This window comes from Pinus tabuliformis, chromosome Q (genome assembly GCF_031772625.1).
Source record: "Pinus tabuliformis cultivar Carrire ecotype Pingquan chromosome Q, CPIR1, whole genome shotgun sequence".
Taxonomy (NCBI): Eukaryota; Viridiplantae; Streptophyta; class Pinopsida; order Pinales; family Pinaceae; genus Pinus; species Pinus tabuliformis.
The window spans coordinates 530229184-530246088 of NC_142296.1; the positions used below are offsets into that span (position 1 = coordinate 530229184).

Genomic DNA, 16905 nt, shown 5'->3' on the forward strand with positions numbered 1-16905 from the left:
CATGATTTTGTATAATCTTTATAGAAATAAATTCAAATAATTATACAAAGTGATTATTATTAAGTTAAATTTTGATACTATTTTAATAAATAATAATTAAAAATAAATAATAATATAAATTTAAAGAATTTGATTTCAAAAATAAAATTAAAAATTAAAAAAAGATAAGTTACTGTGGAATAAAGGGAAATACCCATATTGTTACCTTAGATGTAAGTAGATATTTGAAGACTCCGTGAGATAGTTGGAAACCTAATCAAGGTGGAATGATTACTATCCTCCCCATCTTAGATACCTCTAGGTTGTGATTGCCACAAAGAGGAATGCTTATTATCCTCCCCACTTTAGATGCTTTTAGGTTTCCATTGCCACAAAGAGGTATTGTTATTATCCTCTCCACTTAAATTCAATTCCCACAAAAGATATGATAAACTTTGTTATAATAGATTTAAGTCCAAGAATTCAATTTCCACAAAAGACATGATAAACTTTGGTGTAATGGTTTTAAGCCCTGCCATGTAGTTAATTTAATCAAATAATCTTATTTAATATTTTATTATTAGCATGACTACTTTAATTTAATGAAAAATATTATTATATTATTAAGTACAATATTATAGATAAATAGTGGAGAGTTATGGTCGTTTTAATATTATTAAGTACAATATTATAGATAAATGGTGGAGAGTTATGGTCGTTTTAATTTAATCTAATAATATTATTTAATATTTTATTATTAGCATGACCATTTTAATTTAATGAAAAATGTTATTATATTATTAAGTAAAATATTATGATATTGTACATGAGTTTGTATAATCTTTATAGAAATAAATTTTAATAATTATACAAAGTAATTATTTATTAAGTTAAATTTTGATACTATTTTAATAAATAATAATATAAATTAAAAAATTTGATTTCAAAAATAAAATTAAAAATTAAAAAAGATAAGCTCGAAGGGAATAAAGGGAAATACCCCTATTGTTACCTTAGACGTAAGTAGATATTTGAAGACTCCATGAGGTAGTTGGAAACCTAATAAATTCATTTGATAGGGAATGGAATATAGGTTTTTACATCAAATAATTTAATATCTAATTATAAATAGAAATATTAAAATAAATTAGTTTTTACTTTGAAAAACTAAATAAATAATATATTATTTTAAAAATTGTTATATTTATATTTATTTTATTTTATTTATTTATTTGTAATTTGAATATATATTAAAAAAAATATGACATATTTACAAATAACTATTTTCTTTATAAAAAATTATTCACTATAAAGGATGTGAGGTACTATGATGTGCGGAAGATTTATTAATTTTGAGGCATAAATTAATTATAGAAATTGATTAAAAATATATTATTAAGGAAAGTAAATCTAGGAGATTTAAAAATGTTTATGTAAATCTATATAAAAGTGAAGAGTAATTTTAATAGTAATAATTTTGAGATGTAAAAAGATATATATAAATGAATTTTATATTTTATGTAAGAGTTTTTTTAATTCTTTTTACCATAGAATGGTAGAGTAGTTCGTCACGAGTTCACAATTTTGTGGTCACAAATCTAGGCTTGGTTTGATCCTTAGATTCCCTTGGTCTTTATTGCCACAAGGTGGAATGATCACTATCCTCCCCATCTTAGATACCTCTAGGTTGTGATTGCCACAAAGAGGAATGCTTATTATCTTCCCCACTTCAGATGCATTTAGGTTTCCATTGCCACAAAAGATATGATAAACTTTGTTATAATATATTTAAGCCCAAAGATTCAATTTCCACAAAATACATGATAAACTTTGTTGTAATGGCTTTAAGCCCTGCCATGTAGTTAAGTCTGAACAATCCCTCCCTAACCCAAACATGTAAATTCCTCACATGGAATTGATTTTTTGTGATTGTGAGAAACATGCAACATTTCTTTAAAAAATCACTTTTGGTTTTAAAGTGTAAATCATTTATATGAAATTTTATCTTATAAATTATATACCATTTTCAAAATAAAATAAATTTGATTTTTCATTAATAATATTTATATCAAGTAAATAATTGATTTTCATTTTTATTTATTCAAATAAAATATTTGTTTAAAAACTCTTACTTCAGATAATAAAGTTGCCACAAAGAAGAGTGCTTATTATCCTCCCTACCTTAGATTCCTTTTAAGTTTCCATTGCCACAAAGAGGAACGATTATTATCCTCCCCAACTGAATTCAATTCCCATAAAAGATATGATAAACTTCATTATAACGGATTTAAGCCATGAATTCAATTTCCACAAAAGACATGATAAAATTTGTTTTAATGGCTTTAAACCCTGCCATGTAGTTAAGTCTGAACAATCTCTCCCTAAAAATCACATGGAATTAATTTTGTGATTTTGAAAAACATGCAACATTTCTTTAAAAGATCACGTTTGGTTTTAAAGTGTAAATCATTTCTATGAAATTTTATGTTATAACTTATATACCATTTTGAACATAAAATAAATTTGATTTTTCATTAATAATATTTATATCAAGTAAATATTTGATTTTCATTTTTATTTATACAATTAAAAAATTAGTTTAAAAACTCTTGCTTCATATAATACAGTTGCCACAAAGGGGAATTCTTATTATCCCCCCATTTTAGATGTGTTTAGGTTTCCATTGCCACGAAGAGGAACGATTATTATCCTCCCCACCTAAATTGAATTCCCACAAAAGATATGATAAACTTTGTTATAATGGAATTAAGCCCATGAATTCAATTTCCACAAAGACATGATAAATTTTGTTGTAATGGCTTTAAGCCCTGCCATGTAGTTAAGTCTGAACAATCCCTCCATGACCAAAACATGTAAATTCCTCACATGGAATTCATTTTGTGATTTTGAGAAACATACCACATTTCTTTAAAAAAACACTTTTGGTTTTAAAGTGTAAATCATTTCTATGAAATTTTATCTCATAACTTAAAGACCATTTTCAACATAAAATAAATTTGATTTATTTTTACCTATGCAATTAAAAAATTAATTTTAAAACTCTTACTTTCATATAATAAAGTTAAATGGACCGGCACAAGCGCACCAACCATTCCCGGTTTTCCTGGCACCTGGTTTACCCTATGGGTTTCTTTTCTTCGTCGATCCCCGCAAACAGGTATTCCCTTCTCTCCGACGGTCGGTTTCTTGGTCGATTATCTAGGGCATCACTATTTTGGCAGGTAATATGGTCGAAGAGGACCTCGTGGACTACGAGGAGGACCCCATGCCTCTACAGGACATTTGGGCATATAATAATCGCCCTGCCATGGAACCCCGGGGAAAAGAACATGTTTCCGAGACAGCTGCCTCCTCCTTACATTCCCAACTGCCGCGCTCGGGGAAGAAGAAACATCCTGATGTTAACCTGGCAGACCTCCCGGCTCTCGAATGTCCGCCCCTCTCGCCGGCAACGCTCCATCTTCTGGGTACCTGTCTGCAGACTTCTCCATCTTTTGATTCACCTCTCCAGAACCCTACTCTGCCCTCTGAGCCTACACCCCCTCCGCCTCCTCGGACCACAAACCCTGCATCCGTTTCATTGATGCCGACGAACCCCCAGGGTGCTCAGCGACCCCCCCGCTCATTGCTTCCGGGCACCAGCAGTATCGACCCCCGCTCCCCTATCCGCTCGGGTTGTTTTAACACGCCGCTGCTACCTGCCCGCTCGGCGGGATCTGCACAGCACAGCACTTCTGACCCGTGCCGCAAACTACTTAAGGATTTCCCTATTGGAAAGCGCTCGGAGAAACTGAAAAAGGGCAAGTGCCTTCGGGCTATAGACTCGGATATCAATCTTACATTTGGTGAAGACGTTCAGATGGCGGACGCTCTGGAAAATGCCCGAAAGGTTCTGGTCGGCCGGGTAAGAGGTCGTACCTATTCGGTTGAAAGATTAAAACTATGGACAGAGGAGATTTGGGGCTCTCTCCTAAAAGAACTACCAGTGATCAGGGTCCTTGCGAGGGGCTGGTTTGCATTGCATTTTCACAGACCCGAATATACCCAATGGATACTTTCCCAATACTGGCATATTGAATTGGCACCAGTCCTGCTGAAGCGTTGGGATCCTCTTTTCGACCCGGAGCGAGAACAATTGGGTGCCGGACCAATATGGGTTCGACTTCCAGGTTTGCCCATGCAATTCTGGACTCCGCAAGTTTTCAAGAGAATAGGTGACGCGCTGGGCACCTACCTGGAGCATGACAAATCCTATGAGCAAACTGGAATCATGACCATGGCTCGTATCCTGGTTCACCTTGACACTAGGCCAGGACTGGAGGAGAAAATCACCCTGCATCGCAGACACTTCTCGCGCAAGCAACTGCTGGACTATGAAGGAGTCCCGTTTCGATGTCGTAGATGCCACAAAATTGGCCATCTGTACAAAGACTGCCCTCTGCTTTCGGGGGTGACATCCGAGGATACAAAAGGACCCAGACAGCAGCCTACAGTGGATCAAAACAAAGGAGTAAACAATCCTGCGGAAGGGGATCTGACTCACAATGAGACTCCAGCAAATGTGGTATCAGAAGGCACCAAGAAGACCAACAACAGAAGGAAGGCTACATCCACTCCAGCTCCGCCGCGCACCCGGTCCAAGACAGCGGAGACTGCATCATCTCATCCAGGTAATGCATCTACTCCCATATGTTCTCATAATTTATCTGAAGCATTGCATTCTGTTATGCACACCTCTTTGCTGCCCCCTCATATTGATCAGGCATCGCTTCCTTCCATCCTATGCACAATTGCCCCCCCCCCTACTTTCTCCACCACACCCTCCGCTCACAAGTTGGAGCAGGGCCTCCCCGATCCCTCATCCTCCCCGGCCGGCTCCGGATCGCATCCCTACCATCTCAGACCTCGGGCCCGAACCAGATTGCTAGGACTGGGTTCCTCCCCAGGCCGATACCGCAAGCCAAAGAGGGGCCGTCCATCAAAAATCAACTCGGCTATTCAAAGCGCTGTAGCTGATGTCGCCCAGGGGCGACAATACACCATTGAACGGGCACTTAGAGCAATTGAGCCCCTGGCAAGTGGTTCCCCATGATTTGGCTCTCCTTCAATTGTAGGGGATTAGCCAACCCCAAAAAGCGATTGGCTCTAAAACGACTGATTCATGAATCCAGATGTGACATACTCTTCCTACAGGAGACCCTTTGCACCTCGGAGGTGGCGGTGCGAACCCTTCAGGCCCTTCTCCCTGGATGGATATTACAGGGTATGGATGCTAGTGGCCGGTCAGGAGGTCTGGCCATTGGCATAAACCCTAGAAAAGGCAAGCCTCTCTCCTCATGGGGGGGCAGAGGATTCCTTGGAATGGACATCTTCTTGGGAGAGCTGGGTTTCCCTATTCGTATCATCAACATCTATGGCCCTAACCTGAATAGGCTGACCTTCTGGCAAAACTTTCTGGAAAGCAACCACATTACTCGCGCTACTGTCCTGGGCGGTGATTTCAACTTCTCCCTGGGCGTTGGAGAATCCTGGGGACATCATGCACAGATTGATCCCATCTCTGAACAGATGAGTATGCTAATTGATGCATACAGGCTTGTTGATATTCCAATGAATAAGAAAGTTCCAACATGGCACAACTAGAGAACTGGGGAGGCAACTCTAGGAAGACGGCTAGACAGGTTTCTGGTGCATGAGGATCTGATTCCACTATTCCCCCTATATAGACAATGGGTCAGCTCAGGTGGACTCTCTGATCATCTCCCTATCCTCCTACAAGTCAGTGATGCAATAAGCAAGCCCCGCTCCCCTTTCAAATTTTTTGCTGGATTCCTACAAGACCCGAATTTTATTAAAATGGTCTCGGAATACTGGGGATCTCAACCTCCACTAAGAGAGCAGAGAAAAGCTGCGGATTTTTGTGACAGATTAAATGAGCTAAAGAAATTGACTGAGACCTGGGCAAGAAGGAAGCGACTCAGAGATGAACAGCTGCTTATTGATACAGAAACCCAGATAGCTCAATTGACGGACGAAAGGGGGACGGGCTACCTATCTGAGGTATCGAAATCTTTACTGAACCATCTGGTTGCACAAAAATCTAAGATCTTACAAGAAAAAGAGGAGTTGTGGAGGTTAAAAAGTAGAGCCATTTGGCTCAAAGCAGGTGACTGTAATACCAAATACTTCCACAACCTTGCTAATGGTAGAAAGGCATCAAACACTATTTGGCAACTGCCCTGTGAACCTGAAGGATGGGCTACTACGCACCAGCAACTTGCCAAATTGGGGGTAGCACATTTCAAACGGCAATTCACTGCACCGACTGCCATCAATCTTCCAGATATCATCAATCTTGCTGGTCACTTCCCTAGATTTGTTGGTCAGGAGGACTTGGATGATCTCACTCAACCAGTCACTAAACAGGAATTGGAAAGCACGCTCAAATGGTTCAAGAAAGATAAGAGCCCGGGGCCGGACGGCTGGCCAGTGGAGTTCTATCTGGCTTTTTACGATCTACTGGGAGAGGATTTATTGGAGGTCATTGAAGAAAGCCGGATCACAGGGCACATACATCCCCCGATGAACTACACCTTCATTGCCCTGATACCTAAATCAGATGACCCTACATCCTTTAATGACTTCCGTCCTATATCTTTATGCAATTGCCTCTACAAAATCATTTCCAAGATCATAGCAAATCGCATCAAGCCCATTCTGTCTTCTCATATTTCTGCTGAACAATTTGCCTTCCTCCAAAATCGACACATTCAAGAGGCCATTGGCACCGCCCAGGAAGCTTTACACTCCATAAAGCATAAGAATCTTAAAGGCATATCTCTTAAGATTGATCTTGCAAAGGCTTTTGATAAAGTTAACTGGCTCTATCTGAAGATGATACTCACCCATTTGGGCTTTCCCCTCATACTTATAAACTGGATTATGGGCTGCATCTCTTCTGCCTCCTTCGCTATCCTCATCAATGGCTCGGCCTCTGCTCGATTCAACATCAACAGAGGAATCAGACAAGGATGTCCTCTATCCCCACTCCTCTTTCTAATTGTCATGGAAGGGCTAAGCAGGCTCATTGCAACTGCTAAAAGGAATGGCGATATCAGTGGACTCAAAATCATGGAGCATTATTTCCTCACTCATCTACTCTTTGTAGATGATATCCTTATTTTCATTAATGGGAGTGTTCGGGACACCACTGCCCTAAATGACATTCTCCAGCTTTTCTGTAAGGCTACGGGAATGGAGATCAACAGAAGGAAATCGACTATGTCCATGGCGGGGTGTACAAATCAGGAATCTCAGCTGGCTTCTCAGAAATTCCCATTCCTGGAAATCAATCTGCTGGATGGCATCAAATATCTGGGCTTTAGACTAAAACCAGATGGTTACAAAATAGAGAACTGGTCTTGGCTCATCTCCAAAATAGAAAAGAGGATCAACTGCTGGCATCACCGGCTCCTATCCAAAGCAGGCAGACTTATGCTGATAAAATCTGTCCTTGAGGCTACTCCAGTATACTGGATGTCACTCTCATGGATCCCAAAGGGTATTCTCAATAGAATTCAACAAACATGCAACAGATTCCTTTGGAATGGAAACAAAAAAGGGAAGATTTTTGCCTGGACTCGATGGTCCTTGATTACCACTCCAAAGAAATGGGGGGGGTGGGGCCTTAAAGCACTCCCGGATTTTGCGCAAGCGTTGGCTGCCAAGCAGGGCTGGTTATTACTTAAACAGAATAGTCTCTAGGCAGAAGTTATTCACCAGAAGTATATATGGCCTTTGAACATCATTGACTGGATCCGGAGGCCTCATTGGAACCGACAGGGCATATCGGCGATTTGGAAGGCCACTCTAAACGCCATGCCTCTTATCAGAGATAATCTTTTATGGCGCATTGGTAATGGCACCTCAGTCCGCATTGGTTTTGATCCATGGCCTGGTTCAGGTAATGCACACATATTACCAGAAGGGCTGATTCTACATCTAAACAACAGGGGCATCAAATATCTCTCGCAGATAGGTGATCAACAGCATTCCACCATATTCTCACAAGCTTGGATAACAGATCAGCAATGGCAACTGACAGAAGAGTGGAGCACAATTTGGAAAGATTACATACAGGCATTAATCGAATCTCATATCAGACTCAGGGAGGAAGAGGATGAGCTAATCTGGGTTGTATCCAAATCTGGTCAATATGTGTCGAAGATTGGATACTACAAACTGATTGAAGCAAAAAATCCGGACACTCATAAAAGCTGGTGGTCCGCTATCTGGCACCTGCAAGCTCAACCACGAACAAGACTTCTCATGTGGAACATTCTTGCAGACAAAATCCCTACGGGAACCAACCTTAGGAAAAGGGCTTTTGCTGGACCAACATGGTGCGTTTTATGCAGAAAAGAGGAAGAAACTACCCCCCATTTATTTCTTACCTGCTCGATCACCAAGGAATTATGGACACAGATCACCCAGGCTCTTAATATAAATGCGGTATGGCAGGGGGAAGACATACCTGCGGCATGGGATCAGTGGTGGACTGCTGTGGCATCAGAAAAGCCCAGGAATTTGCCACTTTTGGTGGCCTGGTATATCTGGAATAGGAGGAATGCAATCATATTTGAGAATTGCAATGTAAATTGGAACCTACTACCCTCTACCATATGTGCGGCATATATTGAGATTCCAATTGAAATCAAACAGAAACAACCCAAGATCATCAGCCCAGAAATCATAAACAAAGATATGTCGTGGGCATATTTTGATGGGGCAACTCAGAGACAAGGCTGTGGGGGAGGCATTCTACTACATCTATCAGACTCACACTACTTTCATATGAGATTGGGACTCGGTCCGGGTACAAACAACCATGCTGAACTCATGACCCTGAGACATCTTCTATATTTTGCCTTGTCCAAAAACTGTCAACAATTACAAATTTTTGGGGACTCAAAGACTGTGGTTGATTGGGTTAACAACAAATCCATTTGTCATGCATATTCATTGAAGCATATCTTGGAAGAAATTGTTTTTTTCAAAACACATTTTGACCAGATAACTGTTTCTCACATCTACAGGGAAAGAAATGCAATTGTTGACCGGCTCTCGAAAGAAGCGGCGGATCGTCCTCTAGGAGAATGGCTGATCGAGGAACACAATCTAGAAGGGATGCACAGTTTCTATCATAGACCATATATTGATGGTCCCCTTCAGGGAGGCAATGGCCTCATCTAAATTTTTGCACTATCATGATATATATTTGTACATACCGCAGTATATTCCAGCTTGATCTGTTTTGTATAGCGATCATGCACTATTGATCTGTTTTTGTATAGCGATTATGCACTACTATGATGGACATTGATCCTTTTACTGTATCCCTGTGGGTACCTATATGTAAATTTTGCTTTTTGATCAGTGGTGAAAACCACACTATAGCATATGCCTATGGGCATCAACAGCATGTAATTTCTTATAATAGAATTTATGAATTTTCTTCTTCGGAAAAAAAATATAATAAAGTTAAATTGTTGTATTAATAAATACTTCAATTTTCACAAAAATTACAAATATTTAATAAAATAATATATATTACTAAGGAAGTATATTTAGTAAAACTCCTATTCATTCTAAAAGCTATATTAATTTTTTCTTTAATTATCACACTATAATATAATCAAAAACTCATAGCCAAAAATTATATCCATTCAATATAGCAATAATACTTCAAAACTATGTAAGTTACACAAGTTATTCAATAAAGTTTTCAATCTATATAGCTTAAGTGAAAAGGAAATTTCTTTTCATTTAATTAAGAATGAAAGAAAAGCAATATATTTCCTAAGGCAAATAAACATTAAATTTGTTATATTCTTATTTTATAATATAGATAATAGAATTAGCATTTTACCTCATTAAACCTAAAATTGAGATATGCTCATATTTAATTCTAATCTTAAAGAGAACCACTTTACTTATCATAGGTATTTTATTCCAAAGGAAAGTTCATCCCTCGTAATGAATTCCACAAAAGATATGATAAACTATGTTATAATGGATTTAAGCCCATGAATTCAATTTTCACAAAAGACATGATAAATTTTGTTGTAATGGCTTTAAGCCCTTCAATATAGCAATAATACTTCAAAACTATGTAAGTTACGCAAGTTATTCAATAAAGTTTTCAATCTATATAACTTAAGTGAAAAGGAAATTTCTTTTTCATTTAATTAAGAATGAAAGAAGAGTAATATATTTTCGGGGGCAAATAAACATTAAATTTGTTATATTCTTATCTTATAATATAGAGAATAGAATTATCATTTTATCTCATTAAACTTAAAGTTGAGAGATGCTCATATTTAATTCTAATCTTGAAGAGAAGCACTTTATTTATCATAGGTATTTTATTCCAAAGGATAATAACAAAAGGGAAAAACAATTATAAGGTTAATCAAATTCTATTAATGCACCCATCCCAATGAATTTATGGGAAAAAATGATGAAAACTTTTAAGTCCAAAAACATGGCTCAAATCCGGGAAGTGGAAAAACATGAAAATGAAGAAAAAAAGGTACAAGATTAGCTGATTAATTAATAAATAAATTCCAATCACATATTTTAATTCTAACTCTAAAGGTCATAATTGTTCCAAGATAACATGCCCAAATATTCAAACCCATAGTAGTAAATTCAATAAAATGTAAAAATTGGTTTAGAAAGTTTATTCAAATATCAAAACTTCACACCCAAAAACTTATATCCATTCAAGATAACAATAATACTTAAAAAGGTCTAGGATTTTTTAAGGCTTACTTAGAGAGATATGAAAATTTTATTCCTAATCTAATTAAAAATGAAAGAAGAGCATTATTTTGTTGTCCCATTTACATAAGCTAAGTGAAAAGGAAGTTTTTTCTTCATCTAATTAATAGTGAAAAGAAGAATATTAATACAGGTTCATATGTATTTCTAATTGAGGATATGTTTATATTTGATTTCAACTTTTGAAGACACAAAATATGCAACACCATACTTTAGCTATTATAAAAAATTTATGAGGTAGGGTTCATGGCTTACAATGAACATGAATCTCATAACCCAACTTCAATGAAAAGAAAAATTATTGGAATTCCAATATGAAGAAGCCTACCAAAAATAGTAATAAAGAAAAAGACAAGAGATTATAAGGTTAAACAAATCTTAATCGTGTACCTATCCCAATGTGTACCTAAACAAATCTTGAGTAGTGTACCTATCCCAGTGGCTCAAATATGGAGAAGGGGAAAACATGAAAAAGAAAGAAAAGAGTATAAGATTTACAAAGATTAAATAACAAATAAATTTTAATCAAGTGTTATGTATTCAAACTTATGGTAGCCAATGCAAAAATTAGTGTAAAAAGTTTCTCTATATGCATAAATTCCCAAAAGACCTACAAGGAGAAAACTTTTAAATTTGAACTTAGAGCCAATGTAATTACAATGGAAAATTGCTTCAACACAAAATATGTAAACAACTAAAATCATGATTCAAAACTCATACTTAACTCTTAAACCTCCTCTCAGGAAAAATGAAGAAACTTCTCAATTCCAACCCTAAAGGAAAAACTAAAAAACTTCTCAATTCCAACACTAAACCCAATGTAATTACAATTGAAGATTGCTCCAACATAAAACCACAATACCCAATGTAATTACAATTGAAGATTGCTCCAACATAAAACCACAATAATTAGAAATACATCATTTTTTTATTAATTCCAAATTTACATAATAATAATATCCATTTTTAAGGTCACAGCCAAGCCAAACACCAAATTGGTGTATGAGACCCCCTTATTTGTGGGAGAAGGGACCCACCTTCGCACAGCGATTTGACTGCTAAGTCTACGAAGACTTATAAAGAGTACACATATATAATTGTGTACTCCTTATAATTAATATCAAAATTAATACAAAATTAATATCAAAATTTAAATTATTTCTCTGAACATTAAAATATATTAAACTCTATACCTACACAGCTATATAATTATATTTTTATTAATTTGAGGAGCTATCTAACTTCATACGATGGCTATTTATGTAAAATGACATTTAGAATTTATATATTTCCCTTGCAAAAGGAAAAATCTTTAATAACTGAGTAATGAACCCTATCACTTATTGCTCCAGTAAAGAGCCATTGTTGTTTGTGTTAGTTTGATGCGCTACAAGAACACCCATAGTCAATGTTTTTCACAGAGAATATTTACATGCCAATTGGAACATGGAGGTCCTCAGCGTGAGTGAGCCACTTTGCACATTTCACCTATGCTTAGATTTCCAAATTATACTGAATCGGGTTCCAGATGTTAAAGGTCTACAGGTTTCAGACTGACACCTGCATGTTAATCATTTAAACAAACTCTGCTATATGCCTCAAAATGGAAGTTAGACGGCCATGCGTTAGTCTTGTCCATATTCAAGACCTCCGATGCACAATCTAATATAGCGAAAAGATACAGAAGGGATGAGCAAAATAGGAAATGGTGAAAAGTACGTATATATAATACGGTGGTGGTCAACTGGAGTTATCTCTCAGGTGAGTAGAATGACTATTGTCTTATCCACTTAGATTCAAATTTTGAATAATAACAATAAACAATAATACTTTGATACATCTTGTTTCAGACTGACGTCTGCATGTTAATCATTTAAACAAACTATGCTATATGCGTCAAAATGGAAGTTAGACGGCCATGCGTTAGTCTTGTCCATATTCAAGACCTCCGATGCACAATCTAATATAGTGTAAAGATACAGAAGGGATGAGCAAAATAGGAAATGGTGAAAAGTAATATATATAACACGGTGGTGGTCAACTGGAGTTATCTCTCAGGTGAGTAGAATGACTATTTTCTTATCCACTTATATTCAAATTTTGAATAATAACAATAAACAATAATACTTTGATACATCTTGTTGCAATAGCTTCCCCAAGAAATATAACATGTTGGTATGTAATTAAACTTCACTAAAAATTGGAAACCAGAAAAGAAAGCAAAGACATTGACGTATGAAAGTTATTCCATTTACATGAGCATTGATTAGTGCATGTGATATGAGATTGAAAAAATTGGAAAACAATAATATATATTTATCACATGCATATAAAGGCCCAGGGAAAGAATTTTCCGCCCCAGGGCAGCTGAATATTACAGCATACCAAGAAAGGCAAATAATAGTTGGCAATTCCCCCAAAAAAACAGACAAAAACACTACCAAAAGCGTTGTCCTATGTGAATCTTGTTGCTTATCTCCAGTAGATCTACACTGCCAACTACAGAGAGCAGCAAGATCAAATCTTGTGTATTATAAAGATCACTTTACCAGCATCATTCTCACAAAGTCCTCGTAGCTGACCTGTCCATCACCATCGGCGTCAGCCTCGTTGATCATTTCATCAACCTCCTCATCTGTGAGCTTCTCCCCCAAACTTGTCATGACATGTCGAAGCTGCAAATGAAAACACTCAAGCCATCAGCCCTAAAGCAGCAGATCCAACTCAAATAACTGTGGTTAAAGGGGTGATAGTTTAGCTCTAAAAATGGTGCCATGTCAGGGTTTGGAAGTTTGGTTTAGGTAAACTTCAGCTCTAGAGTTATAAGAATTTATGGAATTTATGGTTTTGTCCGTGGTATTCATTTTTAATATAGCCTAGAAACCACCACTTCTCTTGGTATTTAGTGATTGGTGTTTCCTTATTCTAACATCTGTGGCCTGTAAACTTAATATAAAGTGCACCCTGTAAACTTGATATAAAATGCACCCTCCTCAAAAGCAAAGATGAGACCATCCAAGTGCAATGTCAAATCCAAGTACAATGTCAAATAGTAAATACTTTTATCTAATAGGTCAGCTAAAGCACTATAAATCCAAACAAAGCAATCTTTGGCCTGTCAACTTGATATAAAACCCACTCACCTCAGAAGCAGAGATGAGGCCATCCTGGTCCTTATCAAAAACTTTAAAAGCCTCCTTCAATTCCTCTTCTGAAACTGTGTACTGCAAATTAAAAAATAAAATAAAATAAGATACAAGAATATGTGGGAAAAAAAACAAATCAAAATGCCACTTGATATAGCTCATTCAAAGCACAGGTCTAAGGTTCAAATCTCAGGCAAGCTACTTCCTTAAAATATTAAAGATAGTACTGTGTTAATGCAGAATTTATGCAATAAAGTGATAATTGCACCATGTTAATGGGAAACAAGAATTCATAACTCCAGATAGATGAATCAATAGCATTTGAAGATTAAAAATGAAATCTTGGTACCTTCATTTTTCGGGCCATGAGGTTCAGAAATTCCGGGAAGTCAATGGTTCCACTCCCATCGGCATCGACTTCATTGATCATTTCTCGGACCTCGGCTTCTGTGGGATTCGGTCCCAGGGAACGCATCACGGTCCCTAATTCGTTAGTCGTAATGCACCCTGCAAACCCACTATCACTATCATCTTTCAACCCATCAAACCCTAAAAGCTCGTATAAAGGAACACATCAAACCCTAAACGCTCGAATAAATGAAATAACTTACCATCGCCATCCTTGTCAAAGAGGCTGAAGGCCTCCTTGAACTCAGAAATCTGCTCTTCGGTTAATTTCACCGCCATAGTATTCGATCTAACTCTTCCCAGATGACTAAAGTAACTTCTATTCCTATGGCTGAGATCAACCCAGTTTCGAATCCTGTAGAGTGAAAGGAGAACTCCTGCCGATTCCTCCTAAGAAGCAAAACTATTTGAACTTACGATGACAAAACACGGATATATATATTTGTATCTGGGTAAGGATTTGAGCCCTAAAATCCGGGTGTTGAGCGTGAGATTTGACCGTTGGATGCACAGTGGAGATGATCGAACCGCCTAGATGCGATATACCCTGCGATTGTGACTTTGCCCGTTGCAACTTCTTTGCCCGCTTCTTTCTCGATCAATTTGACTGTGTCGTAGAGCTCCCTCTCACCCTGGGTCACTGTGAACTTGACACGTAGAGCTCCCTCTTACCCATCATTGGATAGTTGATAAGCATAATTTTAGGATTCCCTCCAGGTGTCGTAAAAGGCCACGTCAGATAGGGATGATTTGGTATTGAATTTATTACTAGGCAAGCTCAAAAATACGATGATTTGGTATTGAATTTATTACTAGGCAAGCTCAAAAATACGATTATTAACCGAGCTAGCTATAAAATATAATTTTTTATTTATTAAAAGGTATTTTTTAAATGTGAAGAAACTCATAATGAGAAGAAATATAGTATTTAAGAAAATTTTTGGATGGAACTCTGTATAGGATTAATATTTTGTTCAATGTTTTGGGTGGACCCTCTACTTATCAAGGGATTAGAGAATATTGAATATAAACAAACTAGTGCTCGAAGCTTTAAATATAAAATTTTCATTCTATCAAATTATGGTATATTTAGATTATGCAATTTCAACAATTAATGTATGTAATATTAATCTAACTATTTTGATTTTGGATAAAATTAGTCAAACTACTAGAAAATTTTAATATTTAAATTACAATAAAGTGATAAGGTTTGGATAATCAGCATAATCTAAGTAATATATGAATGAATTTTTTTAGTGTATTTTTTCTAGTTAATTTTTAATCAAAACTGGATAGAGATTTTTTTTAAAATTGAGTTTAGAGAAATAACTCTCCTCGATCAATCACATGCACTTTTGGGGGTTGACGTGTTTCGAACCAATCGATGTGGTTTCATCATTTCATCGTGATGATGAACCACATCTATTGGTTCGAAACACGTCAACCCCAAAATATGCATGTGATTGAGCCGAAAGAGTTATTTATCTAAACATTATAAATCACAAAAGCTTGAATTCAGAGAACTTGAATTTAAGTTGTTTAATCTGTAGAATTTGAGTGCCTCAGGAGCTTTCCAAGGTGTTGAATTCATTTATGTATTCAAAAATGCATTTTAAACAACAAAATTTTACAATTTCAGTGAAAAAGGCCATTTCATTAGCCCACAAGACGTAGAGCAGACGATGACAGAGCGTTCCATTAAGGCACTATGTGGTGTAAAGGTCACCGGTTCGAAACTCTGTGGGCAAAAATCCAGCCATGCTAAGGTTAGTGTGGCCCAGGCCGAATGCAATTCTCGAGGGTGATTTGGACGTCTTAGATGCCCCTAGGTCGCAACTACTCAAGCCACAGGTTAGGCATTCTAATCTTCTCAAAACTCACATTACCTAGCAATCAAAACAAAATAAAATTAAATAAATAAAAGACCATTTTGCCTATAAATTAGACTATGCTTTTGGGATTTCCTTTACATAAAATGGGTTTGGTCTTTATTTATGTTGGGTCCTTCGTTTTGGGGAACTAAAGAACTTAGATGACAAGTTTGAAGGTTGAAGATATTTTGCGAAGATAGTCGTTGGGAAGCTATGAGGGAGACAGTCAGAAAGGAGGAAGGAACCCATTGAGAACTAATAGTTGTGGAAGAATGGTGAAAGAAGGCAGCCACAGCTGAGTGAAGAAGAATAATGACAGTTAAGCAATAGAAGCAGTTGAACAAGGAAGAAGGAGGAGCCTCTAAGAGACAACTGGTAGTCCAAGCTAGTGCAGAAATATAAAGAAGGACGAGCGGAACAAGAAAAAAGGGAGGAGAGTACTGAAATGTTGTTGCAGAGTTGTTCGAGCCACACTGTGTCTGCTGTCTTGGTTAATGTGGTTATGTATTGATCTCTCATGGTAGTTTTGTGATGTTGATAAGAGGCTCTCGAGCTGGATGTAATACTATACTGCTACATGGATTAATAGAAAAGGGAGTTTGTTGGGATATTTGTATAGTATGGATGGTTACATGGTT

At 36.8% G+C, this 16905-nt stretch overlaps 1 protein-coding gene across 1 annotated transcript; it reads right to left on the bottom strand.

Moving 5' to 3' along the window:
• Positions 1–13056: 13056 nt before the first annotated feature.
• LOC149220532 (calmodulin-like) lies at positions 13057–14953 on the bottom strand. Its single transcript, XM_089382822.1, has 4 exons — positions 14600–14953; positions 14338–14495; positions 13986–14066; positions 13057–13517 (listed from the first exon to the last, which is right to left on the bottom strand). Exons 1-4 carry the CDS (start codon positions 14673–14675, stop codon positions 13383–13385), a joined length of 450 nt encoding a protein of 149 aa, XP_089238948.1. The 5' UTR covers positions 14676–14953; the 3' UTR covers positions 13057–13382.
• Between the last annotated feature and the right edge of the window lie 1952 nt (positions 14954–16905).